At 35.9% G+C, this 16,409-nt stretch overlaps 1 protein-coding gene across 1 annotated transcript; it reads right to left on the bottom strand.

The window, feature by feature from the left end:
• Window positions 1–7,291: 7,291 nt before the first annotated feature.
• Window positions 7,292–8,428, bottom strand: LOC138359013 (S-adenosylmethionine synthase-like; the record flags this gene model as incomplete). The annotated part of the gene is made up of 1 exon (XM_069317589.1): window positions 7,292–8,428. A coding segment is annotated over exon 1 (1,137 nt), but the record flags the coding sequence as incomplete, so codon positions are not given.
• Between the last annotated feature and the right edge of the window lie 7,981 nt (window positions 8,429–16,409).

The following is a 16,409-nucleotide window of genomic DNA, read 5'->3' as shown; positions in this document are numbered from 1 at the left end:
TCGTTAGCATAATTACAAATATTTTGAAGATGTTCTAATCTTATTTTTGATGCACAATTTAAGACAGTAGATTTCGGCTGGAAATAAGCAATCTCACCTTGCCAAGATAATCGTTCATCTTCAGAAAAGAAAGATGAACGTGGATAACCATCTATTGGTAGTTCAGGGTGGAATTGAGGTGAAAATTTATTATTTATATGATGTCCCCAGAATGGAACATGTGCAACTGAAAGATCTTGCAACAGAATGTGATCTAAATCAACTTCAATATTTACTAACTTAGGTAGAGAGGATTTCTTTTTCTTTGGGTGTATCATTAACATTATTAAATGTAAAAATGCACCATGAAATAAATCTGTTTGGTTGCCTTCAGGAAATTCTTTGATTATTATGATATATGTACTGTAAAATAGAATAATTAAATAAAATAAAGTTAATATAACCTGATAACAGTTCATATAAAAAAAAGGAGTAACATTAATCCCATACTTAAAACCATATAATAACCATGTACTCCATAGATTAATTTCCACATAAAATAAGTAATCATTAAACATGCTACTAGAAATAAGACATTTGTGTCATCTATAGTACATATACCAATTCCTAAGCAGAAATATATAACCATATATTGAACTTGCTTCCTGCAAACTTCTCTGTTTCTTTCACATATTAGGCAAAAAAGAAGTGCAACAAAATTCACTTCTCTAAGCCCTGAATAATACCAAAAAAGACCACAAAGAACTGTCCACAGGTTAAATATGTGTGTACTATAAACATCATCTAAATACAGTTGAATTTCATATGAAAGTGGTTGTCAAATGAAATCTTCTAACAGCAACATCATGATGATAATGATGATGATGATGGAAGCCAATCAATAAGTCTATTCTTACTTAAACATCCTGTAGACAAAAGAAAAAAATATGATTTAGATTATTTCCACACCATACAACACATACATACATAAATCAGCGATGTTTCTTTTATTTATAGACTTCCCCATCTTTATATATATGAAGATCAATAGTTCGAAGAATATCCCCTAAACATTCTAAATTGTTTTCAGATTTTCTTTTAGGAAGGCAGTTTAATCTTTTAAGATTTTGTTTGGGGAGAGAACAGAGAAGAATAGTCTCTAACCAATTTACACATTTAAATTTTTTCATAAGTAAATTATACAAATTATATATAACAATTCTTGTTACTTCATTGACATATTTTACAGTAGGTGATCGATTATATACATTACTTAAATTATCTTTTAGGTCATATATATCGGTATGGGACAGAGGAATGGGTTTAATACATCTTTCATTCAATATAGGTTTTCTAATTAGAGAATAAGGTATTTTTCCTTGTATAATCCAAATAGATTCCATAAGAGCCCATCCTTGATATCGTAACGTATTTTCTAAGAGAATAATGTATAATTTGATAATATGAATTCTTTTTAGGAGTTTGTATAAATAATAACTGAATTGTCTTCGAATAAAATCAAGAATAAATTCACATCGGTAATGATCCCATTTTCCATTTATTATTAAAAACCCAATATTTTGACATATATCTATATATGTGTCAAACATAACTGATATAATATTATTAAATTCACTATCTAACATATCAAACATTGGCAAATAAATATGCTTTATATTATAATTATAAAGATTAATTGAATAATTTAATATATCAATAAAATATTTACCAACTAAAATTTTAACTTGTGAATCAGTAATAACATCTCCCATTATTTTTTTATTTAATAAAAAATCAAATGGTATGGTAAATAAATTTGTTTTTGGTATACGACTACACTCAGGAACAGTACTTACTGTGATTACAGGAACAGATGAACTGGTCTATAAACCCTCATAATTTGCCTGTTTATATACCTTCCATCCCAGGTATACAATAATTACTATCTCTATTATAATCTCATTTGTGTTATTATTATCTTTCCATAAAATATAGTGAGACTAAGACGTGGAGGTAGGGAAAGGGGGATGAGGGTGCATGGCCAGATTCTCGACGTCCTTATTTTTGCAAGCGTCCATGAACACATCATCTTCTTCATCAGTGAAGTGTCGCTACTGCCATCCTTGATCCCGACTCAAAACTTAATTTAACCCCCAAAAAATATAAAAATTGGTGTTCTATGATAATGTATAAATACTATAAACCTCATTGAGATGGTAACTAAAATACAAAGTTAGTTGGTATAGTTTGACAACCTGTTGTAACATATCTATATTTATAATATAATAATTAATATATGGTCAGTTTAAATGTACATTTTTTTTATATAAAATAGGATGAAATAAAATATTAATATACAGTTATTCCTCATCATTGATATTTGCACATTGAGCACATATTAAATCAAAACTATTAAAACGTGTAAATCTTACCGCTACCATATCACACCAATTTATTTTTTGTTTTAGAGCAAAATATTCATCCTTTAGAGATTTAGAACAATGAAGACAGTAGTGGCGTTCACTTATATTAATTTCATTAAATATCGCCAATTGTTGTCCAAGAATTGTATTAATATCTTTTTCAAATGAATTATTCAATTCAATTTCCAATACATCAAATTTTAAATTGTTTGTGATTGTTGCAATCATATGATGTTCACAAATTACATCTTTTCCTTTAAATAATCGAACTAATGAAAATGTTGGCATAGTTTGAAATGTTATTAACATATCTGTATAAATGATATAATAATTATAACTTGGATGATATTCACCATTAAAGGTGCATTTTGTTTTTAACCAAAATATAAAATCTGGTGTTCTATGATAAGATAATGCATAGGCACTATAAATCTCACTGTAAGTTAACGGAGGTGGTAACCAACAATTGCATTCACCATCATATTCATGTCGGTCATATAAATTATATATAGAGAGAACATCATCTAGAAATCTTTGAAAACTCCCATCTATTGTAATAACACAAAATTTTTCCATATAAGAATTACAATAATGGTCATAACAGTACATATATATACTTGAAAGAGATGAACAAATAACTAAAACATTGTCTTCACAACTCCTTTCTTGCACCTGACACATTTCAGTACTTACAGGAATTATAAAGTTACGTAGTCCCAAAATACAATACATAATCCAAAATAAATCCTGATTCCTCTTACTTACCATTAGTAGATATACATTAATATTTAAATTATAACAGGGTTTATTTTGTTCAGATAAAATGTTTCTAAATTTGATTACTGAAATTTCTTTCACTTTTTTTCTCCAGTCTTCCTCCCTATTAATATCAGAAGAATCTGGCATAAGCACCAATACATCAAAAGAAAAAGAAAAAGAATTAAACATAGAAAATGAACAAATAGCATTTTGCGGTAACTGTTGTACAAGTGGTGATTGTGGCTGCGATTCGATAATTAAAAATTGCAAAGATGAATGCTGCTTTACTATCTTCAAAACTATACTGACTATATCCACTCCAGGAACATAATCGACACGTGTAATTTCACATTTACTTGGAACATGATTGATTAGAAGGGCCTGTTCACAATAATATGTTTGTTCTGACGATTGAAGAATTATATTTTCTGTCAGATAGAGTGCAGAATGTACCTTATAATGATTAATATTAGATTGCTGTAAGTTTTGAAAAGAAAAAAGAAAAATAACTGTATATCCATAAAAAATATCCAGAACAGTTGACGTGGGATATATTCGAAGACAAATATTTAACAATTGTAAAATTTCATCTGTATCCCGAGAGAACATTGTCATAGCTGTCACTAAAGACCACACTTTGTTTTTGTTTATCATACCTTTTAAAGGATGATTAACACTCGTCATTGTTTTTAATGTTGATGTAAACATAGGATGATCATTCAATAACTCAAATAGTTTAGAGTCTTTTTTTTCTTGACCCATTTTCGACCAGTTATTCATTTTAGTCTCGATCATCTTTAGAAGGCCTCTCATACAGTATCTTCCATCGGTTATGTTGTATTTGATGTAACATAATTGTTCCACAATATAGGATGCATTGTAAAGAGACAAATTACCATCTTCATTGCTATGTAGAAGTGGACTAGGGAAAAGAGTATATGAATCCCATATTAATCGATGATAAAGAGTGCGGAATGGCATGTATGACGAGTCAAGAATAACATGGCTCCAAATTTTACAAACTCTGGAACAAATAATTAAAAGATGACGATATGGAACAAGTGCAAATATGTTTTCTAATAACACCTGTGGTAGGGACGACATTTTTTGGATTAGATTTTGCATCGACACCTGTTGTATTACAGTGTTCAGTAAGCAAAACAGTAAGTAATTTAAGTAGGGTAGTAGTAGTAGTAGTAGTCTTTTTTTTTTTTAATCAGGGACTCAAATCTCCTTTTTTTCAACTATCCATCAGGGTGTTTGTGACTGTTGTCACATCTGCACACGTTCAATGTTGAATATACTATCCAATATCATTGGATACTAACCAGAAAACTAATCAATATCGACATAGTATAGAGTATATAGTATAGTGCTGGATACTGGAAAACAATCCAACATTGAATGACTCATTCAACATTGAATTACTCATTCAATATTGAATGGTATTCCCATATTTAATATAATATCCAATATCACTTAATACTGGAAAACTACTCAACAGGATAAAAACAATAACATATTTGACTTTGGTTGCATAATTACTTTATTTTTTAAAAATATCTGAATTAAAAATCATATAATTAAAAAAAGAGAAAATTAAGAATGAATAATCTACTGTCAACAATTATTATGTTAATAATATTAATTATTTTCCTAACAGTTATAGTAGTCATTAATTCACGGAAAAAATCTAAAAATACTAAAAAATTATATAAAAAGGAAAACAATTACAATTCCATCAGCCATGACACAACACCAGATTCCATTGATCTAATACAAGATGTAGGAGGAGGAGTGGGAGGGGAATTACACAACGCAGGAGTAGTGGGAGGGGAATTACACAACGCAGGAGTAGTGGGAGGGGAATTATACAACGCAGGAGAAGGAGTAGAGTTACATGACGCAGGGGAAGGAGGAGCAGAAGAATTACAAGACGATGGAGAGGGAGGAGGAGGAGGAGGAGGAAGAGGAAGAGAATTACAAGACACTGGAGAAGGAGGAGTAGGAGGAGAATTACAAGATGCCGGAGAAGGAAGAGGAGGAGGAGGAGGAGGAGGAGGAGAATTACAGGATGCCGGAGAAGGAGGAGGAGAATTACATGATGCCGGAGAAGGAAGAGGAGGAGGAGGAGGAGGAGTAGGAGAATTACAAGATGCCGGAGAAGGAGGAGGAGGAGAAGATGGCGGAGTAGAATTACAAACAAGTGAAAATGAGTCCTCTGGCGTTCCTCACGTCATCAGTCAAATGGAATCCGTCGAACAACCTCATGAATTACTTCAAGAATTATTACAATCCTCCACAGATTCGTCTGAACTTCGAAAATCCCAAATGAAATCCAAACTTATAGAATCATTATTCTCGCCATTTATCGAAGACATAAAAACTTATAAAGGTCTCTTTATTGTTCCCAAACCACCAATTTCGTATAATCCTAAAACTATTACTGAAACTGATAAGACACTAATTCAACCCTTTAATAAATTCCTTAGTTATTATGATGAAATCCACAACTTTACCAATGGTTATTCTGCATATTACATAAATAAACTATATACAAATTCTAATATTGATAGGGGATATTATACAAAAAATCCAATTATATTAATATTTCCATGGAATTTCCATAATTTCACACCTGATATTTATACAGATCGACGTGAAATAAAAGACGTCAAATTAAAGAACAATTTAGATGCATCACGTAAAAAATGTCGAAAGGAAGGAAAACGATTTTACATGAATAAATTGTTGATATCATGTACCCATGCTGCAAGTCAAGATATATTTAATTGTGGATTTTATTCGGACAGTTTCCCAATGAAAGAAAATTCACTACCCCCATTCGTGGTTATGAAACTTGAACTCGAAGACGGTCATAATGAGGTGGAATGTAAAATGTTAGCTAAGAATATTAATTCCTCAGACACATTTGCTAGCATTAAATTTAACATTTATGTGGAAGTCGAGAAAGAAGAACAAACAAAAGAATCACATGGAGGAGGAGAATTACAAAATGCAGGAGAAGGAGTAGGAAAGGTAAAAACTTCACAAACAGTAGAAGGAGGAGGAGGACGAGGAGAACCACAAACAGTTGGAGGAGGAGGAGGAGGAGGAGACCCACAAACAGTTGGAGGAGAAGGAGGAGGAGGAGGAGGAGGAGGAGGAGGACGAGGAGAATCACAAACAGTTGGAGGAGGAGAAGGAGGAGGAGAAGGAGGAGGAGGAGGAGGAGGACGAGGAGAACCACAAACAGTTGGAGGAGGAGAAGGAGGAGGAGGAGGAGGAGACCCACAAACAGTTGGAGGAGAAGGAGGAGGAGACCCACAAACAGTTGGAGGAGGAGGAGGAGGAGGAGGAGGACGAGGAGAACCACAAACAGTTGGAGGAGGAGAAGGAGGAGGAGGACGAGGAGAACCACAAACAGTTGGAGGAGGAGGAGGAGACCCACAAACAGTTGGAGGAGGAGGAGGAGGAGGAGGAGACCCACAAACAGTTGGAGGAGGAGAAGGAGGAGGAGGAGGAGGAGGAGACCCACAAACAGTTGGAGGAGAAGGAGGAGGAGGAGACCCACAAACAGTTGGAGGAGAAGGAGACCCACAAACAGTTGGAGGAGAAGGAGGAGGAGGAGGAGACCCACAAACAGTTGGAGGAGGAGAAGGAGGAGGAGGAGGAGGAGATCCACAAACAGTTGGAGGAGGAGGAGGAGGAGGAGGAGGATCACATAGAACCCCCCACCGAAAAAAAGATAAAAAAAACTGGATTCAGTTTAGTGGAAGAAAACGTATTTATCTTGACCCAGACGCTGGTCTTATAGAGTCATTTTAATTTTATTTACTCTGATATATAAAAGGCCCGGAGATTTTATATACTCTGGTATATAAAACGTCAAAAAAGTATATAAAACTATCAATTGAATATAAAATTAAAGGTTCCCACCAGGCTTCTGTGCTGGCTAGGGTTCAAGTCTCCTGGTGGGAAAGTGTTCTCAAGTTGTATAACTTCACTCTCGTGTTTAGGAGAGTTGTGAATCAAGCATAGACATAGTGTTCTCCCATATTAACAGGGACTTGATGAAAAACGTAAAAATGATAGTCATCTTTAAGAATTATTTGACTCTAAAATTCAGGGATGGTCAACTTCTTGGGCTGCTCCCAAGAGAACTGTTGCCGTCCAAAATGTCCATAACACGACGTATCACTGTAAATTGGTCTCTTTAAGCCCAGCTCCTTGACAATATGTCCTAGTCGTAGATCAAAGTTGTGGTTAACAATCTTCAGAAGCTGTTTTGATGTGTACTGTGAGGTGCCATAGTGGAAGATGCTGATGCTTATGGGGTGCACAACACTAATGGCGTAAGATACCTGAACCAAACAGCGTCTACATAATATGTTTTTCACCAGTGACTTGGCAACCCATCGGGCGGCATAGGCCGCTGAGCGGTCAATCTTTGTGTAATCTTTGCCAGAGAATGCTCCCCCGCCGTGAGCGCCCCACCCACCGTAAGTGTCAACGATGATTTTCCTACCAGTTAGCCCAACGTTACCTTGAGGTCCACCCATGATTAATTCTCCGCAAGGGTTGATGTGGTATTTCGTTTGAGTATCTATATATTTTTCAGGAATAATGACCTTGATGACCTTCTCTATAACCTCGTCACGCAAAGCTTCGACAGTAATTTGTTCCGAGTGCTGTACAGAAGCGACAACAGTGTTCACTCTTTTGGGAATAACAACGCCTTGATCGAAGGCATACTGGCATGTGACTTGAGTCTTACAGTCAGGTCGCGCCCACCAGAACGTCCCATCTCTTCGCAGCTCTGCAATCTTCTGATTGAGACGGTGTGTCAGCATAATAGTTAAGGGCATGCACTCATCGGTCTCATCAGTGGCATAACCAAACATCAGTCCCTGGTCCCCTGAACCAGTGTTGTCATCACTGCGCCCGATGTGTACACCATTAGCAATCACCGCACACTTTTGCTCCAGGGCCAGAAGAATATTACAGGTCTTGTAGTCAAAGCCCTTTCGTGAATCATCAAAACCAATTTTCTTAACAATATCACGCACAATTTGTTGATAATTAACTTGGGCCTTGGACGTAATCTCCCCACAGATCAGGATCATACCAGTTTTGGTACACGTTTCACAAGCTAAGCTAAGATGGGCATCAAGCACTGCGTCGCTGATCTGATCGCAAATTTTGTCGGGGTGGCCTTCGCCTACTCTCTCACTGGTGAAGAGGAACGTCTCATGATCTCCATCCATGCTCTCAGCACACTATCCTGGGGAACAAAAATGTTACTTCTAAGTACTCTTGAATTTGGTTTCCTTGGCTAGATTTTAACTAAATAAAAATCCGTTATGTAAAGGAATATTATTAAAAACATTGACCTAATTGTGTGAAGAGAGAAAGAGAGAGAGAACGCAAACCTGGTCACGTGGAGAGAGAGCAACTGAGCAACTGTAAAGCAAGTGTGCAGCTGCTGTGTCTTATAACAAAACTGTGAGTCAAAAAAGAATATGGATCATTTATTTTATTTTGAAATGATTATAAACCATTAAAAAAAAAACATTATTACTCATTCTAATTGGAAGAGTGAATGTATAATTTGGTAACCTGTAATCCTTAACTCTTTATGAACATAATAATTCCATCTGGTGAAAGGGATAATAATAATATTGTGTTAATAATTATAGAAGTATTTATTAGTCATATATAAAAATGTAATAGAAGGAACAATAAGATTTGAAATTCAATTCATATATTTCCAACCAGTCTCCAAGGTAAACAGCCTCTGTCAAATGGTAGATAAGATACATTATAAATCATTTTTATTATATGTTGTTAACAAAATGCTGCTGTACGTGTGGACATTTGTATCCAAGATGTTTTTTCTCTATTATTAATTCTCTCCCGCAACCACCACATTCTCTTTTTTGGGGGGTTTCATAATGATTGAGATGACGATGATGTTCCCTAATAATACTTCTAATTTCTAGAAGAGTCTTGGGTATGAAGTATTCAATATGGTCTCCCTCAGCGCCTTCAGCTGCCAACACATCTGCGCGTTCATTTCCATAGATTCCAACATGGGAGGGAATCCACAGGAACTTGACAACTCTTGCCTGGTTGGTTAGTACCTTCACAACTCTCTTAATTTCAGCGACTATTGAAAGATTCTCGTCCCGATCTTTATTTAGGCTTTGCAGTGCTGCTCTCGAATCGGTGCAAATCACTGCACCAGTAGTATTCTGTTCAATAATATACCTTAACGCCATAGCAATGGCAGTTAACTCTGCTTGTGTTGAAGAGGTATAGTTCTCAATGCGCGCTTTTTCCTCATTTTTTGGTGGAAAAAATACATCATCCTTCTTAATTACCGTGTATGCTGCACCCGCCCGGCCATTAATAGGATTAGATGACCCATCAGTGAAGATTTGATCTAGTTCATCTCCAGCTTCATTATAAATTTCCTTAAGATACTTGTGGCTTATTTCTTTGGGTACCATGTTGGTTTTTTTCTTTACCATATCATTGATGATAATCCTGCACGAGTCATTCAGGGGATCCACCCAGGGAGGTAATCTTTCTACAGGCATGAGCTCACGAGCTTGTTGAAGTAGGTGAAGATCTTCAAGGTAGCCGACTGCTCTGTGATGCCATTTTTTGCTTCTCTTGTTTCCCCCTGAAAGTAGCACAGAGCTCAATTTTTTTTTAGCCATGTCATTATAATGGGGATCTCTGGCAATCCTAATTGCAAGCTTAGCATTCAGTTCCACAATTCTTTCTTTAATACTGGGAAGGGATAATAACTCTTTTTGTAGACTGGACATTTCAGCAGTTTTTTTCTTTGGAACTCCAAGAATGATTGAAATGGCTTCATCCTGTATACTTTCTAGCCTATTCATATCACTTTGTGAATAAGTACATAAAACAGGTGCTGCGTTGTCAATGACGGAGCGTACATAGTTTGTGTACATCATTTTAAGTACAGCAATAGAGGCTCCATGGCCATCATTCCAAGTCATAGCTTTCAGTTTCAGTTCCCTGAGTCGACTTTTGCATGTTCCTATGATTTGATTGAGCTCCTCTTTCTTTCCCTTGTTTGAGCCGACGGTGACGCCAAGGTACCGATAGTGGTCAACCCATTCAAGTGTTACACCATTAATTTGCAGTTCTTCATTTTCTCTCCGCTTGCGATGGGAGTATGCTTTTGTCTTGTTTGTGGAGAGAGTGAAACCGAGCTCAATACATTTCCTTCCGAGGAGTTCAATGGCCTGTTTTATTTTATCAAAGGTGGGAGCTTGTATTAGGACATCATCTGCATATCCCACTAGTTGTGTTCCTTCAGGAAAATCAATATTGGCAATTGCATTCATAAGTACATTGAATAGTGTAGGGCTTAAGACTCCTCCTTGGGGGGTCCCGAGTTCCATATTCATTGTTCTTGAGATTGCTCCATTGAAGTAGACCTTAGCTTTCCTCCCTGTGAGGTAGTCTTCAATCCATTTCATGAGTCTCCCCTTGACACCCATACATGCAAGCTCGTCCAGGATCGCAATTCCCTGGGCTTTGTCGAAGGCTCCTTTTATGTCAACAAATACAGAGTACCTAGCCGTGTCATTAACCAGGTAATTAATTATACAATTGGCTGTGCTCCGTCCTTTGACATATCCATTGACTCCTTCCCCAAACCTACCTATTTTGTGTAACAGTCGTTTTAGGATGATCTTTTCCAGCATCTTGCAAGTACATGACACGAGACTGATAGGTCTGTAATTGCCAGGGTCATTCGGTTTTGGTATGGGAACAATTTTGGCGTGTTTCCATTGTGTGGGCAGAACTCCATTTAGGAATGATTTGTTAAACAATAGGAGTAGTGGATTTCCAGGCACTTCACACAGTGCATTAAGTATGTCGTAGGTAATGCCATCCTCACCAGGTGCTGTAATTTTACCTCTCTTAACAGCCGCCCTTACTTCCTGGGCTGTGATAGGTTCTCCATATTCGTCCTCACTAGACTGTGCTCTCGCTATTCTAGTTCTTCTGTCATTCTGTAGCAGGAGCTGTTCCATGACGATTTCCGTTGAGAGGGAGGATGAGGATGCTGCCTTACTCCACATGTGAATTAATTCTTCAGCTTTACTCTGTGGATCTTTGCCTCGAGGCATTTTCTTCCGAGGGGGTCTTCGTCGAGGCGTACGGCGCTGAATTCTAAGACAACTTTCAATTTGGTGATTAAGGTCATCAACAAATGTATCAATATCTTCTGGGATTTGGTATTCCCTGAACCAGTCATTCATCCTGTCTATGAAGATTGGCTTCATATCTCGTCTGAGTGATAACCACCTTCTTCTTTTATTTGACTCATTCTTTCTCAAATTGTTCATGTCGACAAAGGTAATCAGTGTGCCCGGTGGTCACAACATAAACTTTTGCCCAAGGTATATGATATGCTACTGACATCTGTGTCAAGTGAATTGAACAGGAGAACATCCTCTTTTATATCCCTCTATAAATCAAAAAAAAATATTTATTTTAATTTGTTTTCTTTTATTAATCCAATTATCCTTTAATTATCGAACATTGTAATTTGTTAATTATATATTGTTTTGAATGGGAAAGATGCTTACATACATACATACATATCTCAAAGGAATAGATTAGTTTAGTAAAGTTACTACAAAAAATTCAATATAATAGTAGTAATTAGGTTACATTTGTATACTACAGGACTTTAGGACTTTCAGTTGTGTGGGCATAGTTAGTTTGTTTCCCCTTAACTGGCAGAATACCACCCCCCTGCAACAGCATTTGTAGGATTCATGGGGCATAGATAAGACCAAGGAGTATGCTTACCTCTACAATTACAACAAAATGGAAATTTTTGTTTCTTTGTACACTCTTTAGAGTCATGTTTATTACCACAGTACTTACACCTGGGGTCGTACTGACATTTCAAAACCAAATACCCCCAATAATAACACTTCAAGCATAATTTTGGCTTCTCTTGGTATTTTGAAACTTTTCTATAGCCTAGTCCTTGTACAATTTTTTTTTAGGAGCCTCACCTTTTATTAAAGCTATAACCTGACTTTGTTTTTTATAATGAACAATGTTTCTCTTTACCCAAACAACACTGTCATTGTAAAGGAGATGATCGGGATCCAAGTAAGTTGGATATTTGAAAAGTATGACCTTTGTGAAAATACCTTCTTCTGGAACAACCATCACAATATTCTGAAAGCCATCTGTAGTTAAATGTTTAACTGCCTCTTCTGTTCCAACTGTGATATATGGCTGCTGAAGACCCTGACCCTCCTTGAACACTGGTTTAAAATCTGAATACTCCATAGCTAAACGTACAGTCCACACCATCTTTTCATTGAAGTTCAGTAGGCATGTTTTAGGAAATAACAACCGCCTCCTTAGGCAGACCGCCTCAGTCATTTCATTAACACATAAGTTACTCACTCTTATCACTGTAATCGTTGAGAATCACTAATTCACACTGTATATTTAGCTAGTTGTTTGATTACTACTACTACTACTAATTTCTGTTGATTCCAAAAAAAAAAAAAAAAAGTTTGCGGCACAGGGGCATTTGGTGTGCTCAATGTCCTAAACTTCCTCTAACAAATTAGGAATAAATATTCGTTCACAAATTAGTTGTGAAATTCGATCTCTCTTTTTCACAATAAAATATACTTTAGAATAATTGAAGAGAACCACAGAAACATTTCACTATCAATGACACCACCCCTAACATCAATGTGATTAAAAAAAAAAAAAAAAAGTAAGACCAGATCTTGGAGCTATTCTTCATAACAACCTTCTGGCACTTTTACTTGAATATCTATCTTGATTACACCTTTTCCTTGTGCTGGCACAGTAACATCGTAGGCAGCACTGAAGCAAAAGGTAGATTGTTAATTAAAATATATTAAAAATATATGTGGTAATTAAAATATATTTAAATATAAATAAGTCATAAATTAAAAAAAAAAAAGTAAATTCCAACTATACCTGTACAAGTTATATCCAGCAGCTAGTGTAGATCCAAAATGAACATAATATATGCCAAGAAAATGTGGTGGTAATAGAAAAGAAGTTCAGGTAGGAGAGATATATATCTGTGTTTACTCTCACTCCGACAGAATTAATAATCTCATTAATATTTCTACTCCTTTTATATGTTCCTTGAGGTGCCAGTTACCACCAGAAACAAGTAAAAAAGTTGTTTAAAGATTTGGTCAATGTTCCAATACACTTTTTAGTTTTCAAAAAACGTCTGAAAATGAATGTCTGGAGTTATCAAATCTAAAGCTGATATATCTTTGGTAAACTGTTCCAACAAATGTTCATCCAGGCTGGTTATGCTTTTAAATACAGTTCCACATTCAAAACAAGTAAAAAAGTTGTTTAAAGATTTGGGACTGATTTGCTGTTTGTTTCCACATATATCATATTTTTTTCACTATTTGTTTTCAAAGGCTGAATCATGTGTATTGATTTCAAATGTAGTTTCAAGTTATATTCATCCCTAAATCTATTCCCACACAATTGACATTTTAACCGTTTTACTCTGTGTGTTCCCATATGTCTAGTCAAGTCGCATTTTTTAAGGAATTTTTTTCTACATACGTCACATGAAAACCATTTTTCTCTAATGTGTTGTTTGTTTGTTTTTTCACATTCACTGCACTTTGGAATTTTACCGGTATGAATTGTAAAAAGGATAGTCTTCTTTGTATGAGTTGTGAAATGGACTGTTAGTGTTCTTATTGTACTATATTTTTTTCCACATACATCACATAAAAAAAAGTTGTTTGTTGTATGGGTTTTTGTTTGATCAAGTGACATCTCTAAGAGAATTATCTCACTTCCACCTGAAAAGAAAATAAAATAAATTAATTTATATAATTATTCTGATTTATAATATATACATTGACTCTTATTACATTATAGTAATATGATAGACAGTATTTTTATTACTTAATAATTAACTTTGTTATAATAGACTTAAGTAAATTATACAACATATGTATGGGGTTGGGGTTGAAGAAACATTAAATGTTGAATGTGCTTTAGATTGTGTGATTGTTGTTTTACTACTCAGAATGAAGTGTCCATGAAGTATGGCGAACCTGTAATGATTTGCATAGCCTGGCAAACTCTCTTATATACCAATCCAGTCAGACTGATACAGACTTGAGAGGCTATAGTTACTTACTCAGTTATTTGTGACGTATTTTCATTATGTTTTTGTAATTATTTAACTGATCAATAACAATTTGAGAATATATTTTTTCTCTCTCTCTCTCTCTCTCTCTCTCTCTCTCTCTCTCTCTCTCTCTCTCTCTCTCTCTCTCTCTCTCTCTCTCTCTCTCTCTCTCTCTCTCTCTCTCTCTCTCTCTCTCTCTCTCTCTCTCTCTCTCTCTCTCTCTCTCTCTCTCTCTCTCTCTCTCTCTCTCTCTCTCTCTCTCTCTCTCTCTCTCTCTCTCTCTCTCTCTCTCTCTCTCTCTCTCTCTCTCTCTCTCTCTCTCTCTCTCTCTCTCTCTCTCTCTCTCTCTCTCTCTCTCTCTCTCTCTCTCTCTCTCTCTCTCTCTCTCTCTCTCTCTCTCTCTCTCTCTCTCTCTCTCTCTCTCTCTCTCTCTCTCTCTCTCTCTCTCTCTCTCTCTCTCTCTCTCTCTCTCTCTCTCTCTCTCTCTCTCTCTCTCTCTCTCTCTCTCTCTCTCTCTCTCTCTCTCTCTCTCTCTCTCTCTCTCTCTCTCTCTCTCTCTCTCTCTCTCTCTCTCTCTCTCTCTCTCTCTCTCTCTCTCTCTCTCTCTCTCTCTCTCTCTCTCTCTCTCTCTCTCTCTCTCTCTCTCTCTCTCTCTCTCTCTCTCTCTCTCTCTCTCTCTCTCTCTCTCTCTCTCTCTCTCTCTCTCTCTCTCTCTCTCTCTCTCTCTCTCTCTCTCTCTCTCTCTCTCTCTCTCTCTCTCTCTCTCTCTCTCTCTCTCTCTCTCTCTCTCTCTCTCTCTCTCTCTCTCTCTCTCTCTCTCTCTCTCTCTCTCTCTCTCTCTCTCTCTCTCTCTCTCTCTCTCTCTCTCTCTCTCTCTCTCTCTCTCTCTCTCTCTCTCTCTCTCTCTCTCTCTCTCTCTCTCTCTCTCTCTCTCTCTCTCTCTCTCTCTCTCTCTCTCTCTCTCTCTCTCTCTCTCTCTCTCTCTCTCTCTCTCTCTCTCTCTCTCTCTCTCTCTCTCTCTCTCTCTCTTTTTCTCCTACCCTATGTTATATATTTATATATTTACAATGAAGGGAAGAGAAGAGGATGGCTCACTGGGATGTGTTTTGTCAAAGAAAAACCCAGCACAATAACACTGCCTGAGTAGTAGGTGACTACCCTCAACAAGAAGAGCAAGGGTTTATTTAGACCTGCTCTCTCTCTCTCTCCAAGTGTTAGTTTAAAATATTATTTGTTTCTTCAAGTCAATCTTCATCTAACAAACAAGATGTGGGAAGTAAATCAATCAATGAAAATGAGATGATGTGTAAAATTCACAAAGTTTTGGCTTTGTTAATATTTATTATGTTGATATATTGGTGTTATAGTAATGGTCAGATGGATAACGAAGACATGATCAATATAATATAATGTTAAGACAAATTGTCCTAGTGTTAGGTGATTACCTAACTTTTAAATAAAATGATACAACCAGTTTTTGCCCCCCCCCCCTCTATACTACTAAATTTTATAAGATAGGAATTAAATAAAGGATATTTAATTTCTATATCTCTTTTATTCGCTCTAAATAAACCTTTTCTCTATGATCCTTGTCAAATATTCTTGCATCATTTAGAATTTTTGAAGTGTTCACACATCGCATCTTGAAACGATCCCGATCTGCAGCAGCTGTGTTCCACATTTTACCATCTATTCTAGCTTTCTGATAGGCATATGCCCATACATATAAATATCGTATCGTTATATGTGGATTAAATTGAACTTCCTTTTTCATTTTTTCTTTTCTCTCCTCCATTATCCTCTATTTGACAAGTACACGTTTAGGTTCAGGTCTGAAAAGAAAACATAAATAAAGAATCACACTCCCACGATGATTGATTGATTGAATACAGTTCCAACAACCAACACCCACAATACCACCAACATCACCATCATTTTATAATTATCTGAAAATGACCAAAAAAATAGGTCTTTGTATATTATAAGCTCAGAAATATATATATAATACAATGTTAAATAAC

Source organism: Procambarus clarkii, chromosome 1 (assembly GCF_040958095.1).
Source record: "Procambarus clarkii isolate CNS0578487 chromosome 1, FALCON_Pclarkii_2.0, whole genome shotgun sequence".
Taxonomy (NCBI): Eukaryota; Metazoa; Arthropoda; class Malacostraca; order Decapoda; family Cambaridae; genus Procambarus; species Procambarus clarkii.
This window is presented reverse-complemented; position numbering and strand designations above follow the sequence as displayed.